The 8,438-nt window shown below is 45.0% G+C and overlaps 1 protein-coding gene across 2 annotated transcripts in view; it reads left to right on the top strand.

Moving 5' to 3' along the window:
- CD82 (CD82 molecule) overlaps positions 1 to 7,510 on the top strand; it is a 46,865-nt gene extending 39,355 nt beyond the window's left edge. For both annotated transcript variants that reach the window (XM_065839473.2, XM_065839474.2), the window contains 2 exons: positions 204 to 287; positions 808 to 7,510. In XM_065839473.2, coding sequence (XP_065695545.1) covers positions 204 to 287; positions 808 to 885 — 162 coding nt within the window. In that variant the 3' untranslated portion in view covers positions 886 to 7,510. The remainder of the gene's footprint in view (positions 1 to 203; positions 288 to 807) is intronic.
- Positions 7,511 to 8,438: the final 928 nt, after the last annotated feature.

Here is an 8,438-nt window from a genome sequence, read left to right on the forward strand (position 1 = left end):
ATGTCAGCATTGCTTGAAGTACCTGTGGAAATGGGGAAAGGAGGGACAGGGATCCTGCCGTTTTCTGCTAAAGCTACTGTGAAACTTGGTATAGCATGTAATTGGGATAATCTCTGTATGCACAAGGAAATGTGTTCTGGATTTTCAGTCTTGAGATATTTAGAATTTTCCTTCTTTCCCTTGCAACCTTGTTTCCTCAATAGGGATGCATGGATGGCGTAGAGAAGTGGTTGAAGGACAACCTTGGTGTCATTCTTGGGGTCTGCACCGGTGTTGCTGTTATAGAGGTAAGTCACTCCCTCATGTGAACTGGTACTTTCTTAACATGCAGACTCTTTTAAAGGTAAAACTATTTGTACAAGTAATAGGCACCTGGTTTAATGGCAGTTCAGGTGTAGTTCTCAGTTGTGTCTACCTGGAGCTCTGAACTGCTGCTTTGATTGGTTGGATTCAAAATTGGATGAAGTCCTCTCTACTTGTGTTTCCTGCCACTGTGTCTCACACTTAGCAATTCACTGTGTCTGTAACCACGAAGAATGAGAAAAGCAACATCACACTAGTGAGATGCCTCTTGTGCCTTAAAAAGGGCCATAACATAGATTGCAGATGAAGGCACATCTTTTTGCAGCAAATTTTTTTGTCATCATGATTATTGCATTTTCCTTGCATTGGGGACCACCTCTGCTCACTTGTATGGTGCCATTAAAAGGAGACCACTGTATTATGCTCCCCTGCACCACCCTTTCTTCTCACGTTATTATCTGTCTGGTTGCTGATTTTGTTCCCATTCTTCCTAATTTATTCCAGCTGCTGGGGATGATACTGTCCATTTCACTCTGCAAGAACATACACAGCGAAGACTACACCAAAGTGCCCAAGTCTTGAGTTGACAGACTCCAGAGCTACAGCACCACAGAGAAAGGAGCAAACAGAACATTCCTGCCTCATACCCAGACTATCCAACCATTGACCATTATTCCTGTGACATCTCATTTCTGATACCACTCTGCTAAGAACTGTTAGAGCTGCAATACAGCCTGATCTTCTGGCAATAGGGCCCTTAGGCCTCCTGCATCCTGCCTCTGGATTACTTCTACTTCAAGAAGCTGAACTTAATTGTCTCATATCACATGAGACACCGATTAACCTGAGGGGACAATGCTTTTACTGCCTGCTTCATGTTAAACAATACTATTCATATCTCCATTCTAAAACCCACTGGGCCTAACACACAGTAACTCCTCTCCCCCTCATTATTCTTCCACATATCTTTTCCCCTACCTCCAGGAGTCCTATCTCTTTGTCCCACAAGCCAGGATTGCTGTTCAGATTCCAGTGCTTTAGTAGCTTCACCTACTTCACTGACTTGTGGTGGTAACTAGTCGTGCTTTATAGGCCTTCTTCTCCCTTGCAGTTAACCTGATTCAGCTCCTGCTGTGCATCTTCCAGCCTAGGCTCTTATATGAAGTATTGAGCGCTACTGTCATATTTGCTTCTGCTTCTGGAGTCAGCTATGCCTTGCCTTCAGCAGAGCTCTTCAAGCGTGATGAGAAGCCACCAGGAGGGAGCCAAGCCTTCCTGTTCCAAGTGTGGCCTGACAGATTGTGGTGGTGGTGCTCAGCTGCTTCTGGAATGTGTCCCTTGGGTCCTGGATTTGACACTTACATGTTTCTCCCACTTGCCTCTTTACTTCTTCCTCTCCCTCCCAGCACTGCTTTGCTGGCTCCTGTCAGCTTGGAGGCACTTCAGAAACAGGCTGGCTTTGCTGGTTGTATTTGTGGGTTGCTAACTTTTATAGAGGCTATGATTAACTTGATTCTTCCCCTGCCCCCTTTATGAACATAAAACTTGTTAGCTGTGGTTTTTAACTATGAACATGGAGGGATCTGACTGGATTGCTGATGCTGTGTATTGAAGATATCACTCCTACCAGTGCCCAGTTTAGGTTCTGTAGTTCGGATGCGAGGATAAGTTGCTTTTATTTCAGTTGTCCAATCTTCTGACTCCACTGTGGCTAGGAACCATGGCTGCATCCTGAGCTGTCTTGAGTGTAAGCATTGCAGCAGATAAGTAGCTGGTTCTGCAGTCGTGCAGGTTGGGTGGCTTCTGTATTTAACGGCTGGGCTGTTTGCTCTATTCAGCCAGTGACCAGCAGCAAGGAGTGATGTAGAGCAGAAGTAGGAAATATATATGAAAAACTGCCTCAGCTTCTTAGAAAAGGGAGCTGGGTGCAAATCCTTGGTTTTAGAGGTGGCTTGGGCACAACAGGTTTCCCGCAGTTGCACATGCCTGTAAACACCATGAGAGCAGGAAACTGTATGAGAGAGAAGTGGATGGTCCTTGGCCAAGACCCAATACAAGGTACTTGGTGAGAGAGCCTTTGCCTTACAGCAGTGGTCCCAGGACTGTCTCTTGTTGGGGTGGTCTGGTAGGAATAACCCTAGTAGCAGTTCAAAGGGGTCGCTTTGCTACCTACTCAGTTTTCCTTCTGGGAAGAAAGGCTCGTGCAGGGGATCAGGGCTCCAGCAGTGGGTCCCTGCTCTGTCTTTATCTCTAGACACAGCAGTGATTTGGGAGAGTGGATACAACTGGGCAACTGTGTTTCGTGGAGATCTGACAAGACTTCGCTTTTTTGAGACACTTGCCCCCTCCTGCACAGATCCTTGAAGCTGACCTTTGCTATAGCAGAAGGCACCCTTCTTAGCAGTAAAGCTTGCTAGCTTTTTTAGCACAAAGTCTGTTCTCTGATATGTTCTTATTTGTAAGATTCTTGTTCAGTTACACATGCCAATGCCGAGCAGCAAGTAAAAAGGAACCCATTCTGGGTTTCCTTTTTGTTTTTTGTCTGTTTTTAGCAACATCTTCCTACTGGAAGAAATGCATGTACAGATATAAAAGTCTAGAGGGTGAATATTTCTGTAATAAAGACTTTGCTAAAAAAAATGTCTCTGCCTATGACTTGTGCATTGCAGTGGTTTGCACTTCCTTCCTCTCCACCCCCTTCTGCTTACATGCGAATCACTGACACCTTGTTTGTTCAGGGTAGCAAAGGGCCTGTCAAAAGCTGCTCTGAGGCCTACATGTAAGATCAATGTGGACTGTGAAGATACTGCCCTGTAGAAGGTGACATTTTTCTCAGCCCCTGTCTTGTCGCTGTGAGGAGGAAGAAAGCTGAGGTAGCCTTTTTTGTAGGTTATGCCACCACAAAATGGGGCTTGACTGTTTGAAAAGCTCTTTAGCTACATAGAGCAATGGTATGAATCTTCTTGACTCTCACAGCTAAACAGTTGAGAAGTAGATATGAGCTGGACCCCAAAAGTCCTTCAGGTCCTGCTCCATGTTAGTGCTTCTGACCATTTAGAATGGCTGTCCTTAGGAGTACCTACTTTAGTGTGCTCATGGAGTCTGGAGCTGTTGCTTTAGGAAGTGATAAGCATGACCTAAGTCCTCATACACATTTGAGAAACAGAGTGAAGTTTGTAGAGAAGGAGCTGGAGTACTACCTGCAAACACTGGTGGCAGCTGGTCCGAAATCAAGACTTCAGTTACCCTGACCAGCAAAGTGTGGAGCGAGAGGTGCTTAAGTGCATGCTGGACTCACAGTAGGGTGCGATGATCTGTCCGATCCGTGACTACACCTTGTCCATTTAGGCTGTGCTTGAGGAGGGCTTGGTTCTTTGCCATGTGGGATCTCCCCTCTTTCTGGTTGGCTTCCCAGAGCACCCTGCTTTAATCAGGTGGCAGTGCTTTCACAGGGCCTCACAATTTAGAGGGCTACACTTCATGGCAAAGCTGCCAAACCTGACCAGATGGCTGCTCGGCAGGGAAGGGCACTGCTGGTTCTCTTTCAGCCTGATGTGGAAGTGGAAATAGAAAAGAGGTAAGGTGAGGACTGCTGCTTGTCCCCAGCTTGGGTTCCCATCGCCCAGAGCTCCCCGAGCTCTGTGTAAACCACTTGCCTTTGGCCACTGGAGGGAGGTGTTCCACCAAGAAAACTCAGCCCCGGGTACTACAGGATCAGCAGCCTCGGCTTGTCCCTGGGGGACGAGATGATGACACTGATCGCTTCCTTCTGCTCCTAGTTACCCCTGGCAGCAGGGTAGCTAAAATAACTTGTAATTACAAATGTATGCTCCTCGTAAACGATTTGTGCTGCATGCTTGGCATTTTTAGGGATAATTTTCCCTTGCATTTCTTTGAGCAGCACACAGTTGGATATGTTGTTGCATGTCTTCCACTACTGTATATGGGTTATGCTTGCTTTCCAGCTTTCTGCCCCAAGTAGTTCTGGAAGTTGAAGATAGCACAGGGAGCTTCTCCTCCTGCTTCTTTTGCTGTGCCCAGCTTTTTCCTGTTTCTCTCCATCCTCAGCTCCTTTGTGTGGTCAGTATGGGAGGAATGAGGGGCCATTTGATGCTTATTAAGCTAATCTAAAAAAGGATTCCAGGAAGAAAGTCCTCAGATGTTTCGTGAGCAAGACACCTGCTGCTGCTCTTTGGGCAAGGGTCCCAGCTCATCTCCAGAGGTAAAAGTTTGCTGCTGGAACCAGAAATCAGAACAGCACTTGGACCGCTTGGGAGCTGCAGTGTTTCTTTTCAAAACCCACAGCGCCAGCCCCTGCAGTAGCTCAGCACATGGAAGCATTTTTTACATAACCAATAAGCTGCTATATAGCTGTCCCAGGCCAATAATTAATATTGCGAGAGTATAATTGTGACCCCCCCCTGTAACTTCAAGCAAAGCCCCTAGTAATGAGCTGGTGACATTCCGCATTCTGTGTGGTCATGAGCAACTCAGAAGCTGCTGTAATTCTTCCCATGAGGTGTTTTTTTTTCTCCTGGAAAGGGAAGAGGAATAGACTTAGTTAGAGTGGGTATGGGTAAGCCTATAGGTCACAATATGTCTTGTTTCCTGTGATGGTTTCTGCATGGCACATACTCAAATGTAACATGTGGCAGCTGTTCTTTTCTCTGTAACTCTCCCATATGTGGTGGTGTGGCTGGTCCCTGCAAACTTTGCTCAGGAATTGAAGCTGAATTGGGTAGACTTCAGAAAAGTCTGATTTGTGGCTGCTGAAGGATAGACTGCAAGTGATGGTATCAGACTCTGTGACTTGGTTGAGGAAGGTGAGGAACAGCAGCCACAGGAGCTCACTGCTGAAAAGCCTGAGGACCCTGGGAGTCCCACAAATGTGTATTCACAGCCAGTTGCTGCCACTCAGTGCCATAAATGGAGAACATACCCTCAATTATTCATGGTCTGGCTCTAACCCATTAGCCTCTGAGACACTTGGCTCTAGCCTTGGCCTTTTATTACAAAGAATAAACCTCAGTTAGCAGGCAGGATTTCTGAATGACATCTTAAGCCAGGTTGACACTAAAATTGTGTCAGTGTAAAATCTACTAACATGGAAGTCTTCAAATAATTGCAAGCTGGCAAAAGGTCCCTAACAAAAGCTGTGCCATTAGTGAACCAAAGCTATTAGTAAAATGTTACTAGTAAAGCTATGAAGTGTGCTTTAACCATTATAAACAGTTTCTAGCAAGCATGTGCTGGTACAGTACATGCAATTTCTTGCCTTGTGGCAAGAATCTCTTCTGCCAAACATGAGAAATTTCTAAGTAGATTGTGTAACCCTAGCCATACATTCTTACTTCTCATAGGTATGAATTTTCTGGTTTCTCCCTTCTAAGCTCCTAATAATACAATTGGCTGGGGTGTGTGTGCGCTGTTTGGCTTCTGTGAAGCAGGATTAAGGAAATATTGAAATCTCTGTATCTGGAGAAAAGGTATTCTCAGTTCTCCAGGCAAAATATTATGCCCATTTAAAACAGAGGTTTAAAAGAAGGATAAGGTTCCAAGTAGTATATGGATGCTCTAAGAGGCATGGAGTCTGAGTGGGGAAAATCCTGCTTTAGCCTGCAATGATGGTATTTGCACACACTTGAATTAAATTTCTCTCTGATGTCTTCTTTCCTATACCTCTCTCACTAAGGAGCAGCATCATGAGGTGACATGTCTGTCCACAACAATGCAGAGTTAAGCAGAAAATATAGAAACCTATTTCTGTAACCACAACAGGTCCCATCTCCAGGAAACCAGAGAGCATTTCCCATCTCTCCTATAGGCTCCAGATGTTAGCAACTCCCATTCCTTCACAACATCGCTTTGAGCAATGGCAGCAGCTCAGGGGTTATCTCGATAGTGCTCTTTTTTCTGTGAGTGTTTACCAGGTTAGGAACTATTGGTTTATACCTATGTGAAGCCATCATGCTGCTGCTCCAGACCTGTATTAGAACTAGACCTCCCCCAGGGTCCCAGATCCTCAATACATCAACATAGTGGCAGGCCTTGGCCATCGTGTGACCCTTGCTAGCATTATCTGCTGTTTGGAACCTCGAGCCTTCTCCATGTTGTCTCATCTTGTCCAAGCAATTTCCCTGGAAGTTCTCATTCTACTGTTATTTCTGGATCTGGGTGCCCTGACATCAAGTAATTAACTCCAAAACAGCAGTTGTGACAGTGCTGGAGATCAGAGAAATGTGCGTCAGATTTTTTCTTCTTTTTGCCCTGCTTACAGTTAGGGACTGGACATATGGAAGTTCTTCAGAGACAGCAAGAATCCCAGAGCATGTGATCATCTGAATTGCTTACCCAGCATGCTTCTTGGGTATTTTCTACACAGCACTTCTGGAAACTATTTAGGATTTACTAGGGTGGAAATGTGAGGTCCTGTCAAGACCATGTTATAGTACAGGCATGTGCTTTGGGCGCTGAACTTGCAAAATGATGTCAGAATAGTATAACTCCTGCAGTGATGTCTGCAGACAGCCTGGAACAATAACCCAGCAAAGAGCAGACCTTTGATTTTGGCAGAGGTTGTTTCACAATGCTCTTAAGTATTTGAAAAGAAGTTGTCCTTTTAATGCCATGTTGTAATTAACTCTGGTTAGCACTGGTTGGGAATTCTTTTGGCAAAGCAGTTTTTCCCTAGAGGGCGTAGGTTCCTATAAAACAGAATGTGTTTTGTTTATGGGTTTTTTTTCTTTCTGCTTGAACAGGACTGAAAAGAGTTGGATAGCTTCTGATGGAGGGATTTCTTCTCTCTTCTCCTTTATTAGTGGTTGCCTCATAGTAAACATTGTGTAAAAGACCTGGAATTGGACAAAATAGGATTGTAAAACCATAGTCTAAATGTGACCAAACAACAGGGTGTATTTGTCTTCTGAGGTGGGAGAGAGGGGTACTTTTTTTTTTTTTTCCCCCCTTGTGAATAGTCAAAAGTGTTGGCTGCGTCTGAGAGGAAGAAGTAAATTTTTTGCCTTTAAATCTGCACTTCTGAAGATCTAAGGGTTGAAGAAAAAAGAAGTGGGATGGTGAAGCAAACTAAACCAACCAAAAAGAATAAACTATCCAAGGTACCACTGTTGTCCCTAGGCTGGGTAGAATTAGAGTGGGGTCTGCCTGCTACTTCCCCTTCAAGTAAAGAAGTCTGTAACAAATGTGCAAACCAGGTCTGCTTTTGACTCACTCCTTAGAATCATAGAATCATTAAGGTTGGAAAAGACCTTCAAGATCATCAGGTTCAACCCTAAACCTAACACTGCCAAGTTCCCCACTAAACCGTGTCCCTAAGTGCCACATGTACACAACTTTTAAACACCTCCAGGGGTGGTGGCTCAGCCGCCTCTCCAAGTAGCCTGTTCCAGTGCTTGACAACCCTTTTGGTGAATACTTTTTCCTAATATCCAATCTCAGTCTCTCCTGATGCAACTTGAGGCCATTTCCTCTTGTTCTATTGCTTGTTACTTAGGAAAAGAGGACAGACACCTAAGAACTTTGTATTTTGGAGCAGCTGCTGTAGACCTCTGTGAGCATTCCTTCAGAGCTGCAGAACTCAGCTGGGCTTAAGCAGGGCAGAGCCTCAGAACCCTATGTAGTCACTCAGGAACAAGAATACGGTTTTGCAGGACCTTCAACTTTGGTGCCTGCATGGCAGCAGTGTGTCACCAATTTCATGTTGCTGCCTGGTGGAAAGCTAACATGCCTTCTTGTGTCCTGTGAGGCTGTGGAGAGGTTGGTGGAGACACCATGAAACACTGCTGCCCCTACTAATGTCGTGTATGTTCAAAGAGGAATTAGACAAAATCATGGGAAAAAACATTGAGGGCTATAAAATAAACAGGCAGATGCAACAGCTGGTTGGGGAAGTTATTTTTGAAATGGTGCACTATTTAGCCAGTGCATGGAGTTTGGAAGAAAGCAGTGTTCAAGTTTTAAAGCCATGGAGATAGCTGGGAAATCCCAGCTTGAAGTGAGATCTGAACTGGACATGAAATCCCACCTGAGGTAATGCCAGCTGCCTGTAGCACTGTTTATCTGTGTGCCACACGCTGTTCCCACCACAAGTGTTTAACTGGATGTTTGCTCAGCTGCAG

This window comes from Patagioenas fasciata, chromosome 5 (assembly GCF_037038585.1).
Source record: "Patagioenas fasciata isolate bPatFas1 chromosome 5, bPatFas1.hap1, whole genome shotgun sequence".
In the NCBI taxonomy this organism is placed as follows: domain Eukaryota; kingdom Metazoa; phylum Chordata; class Aves; order Columbiformes; family Columbidae; genus Patagioenas; species Patagioenas fasciata.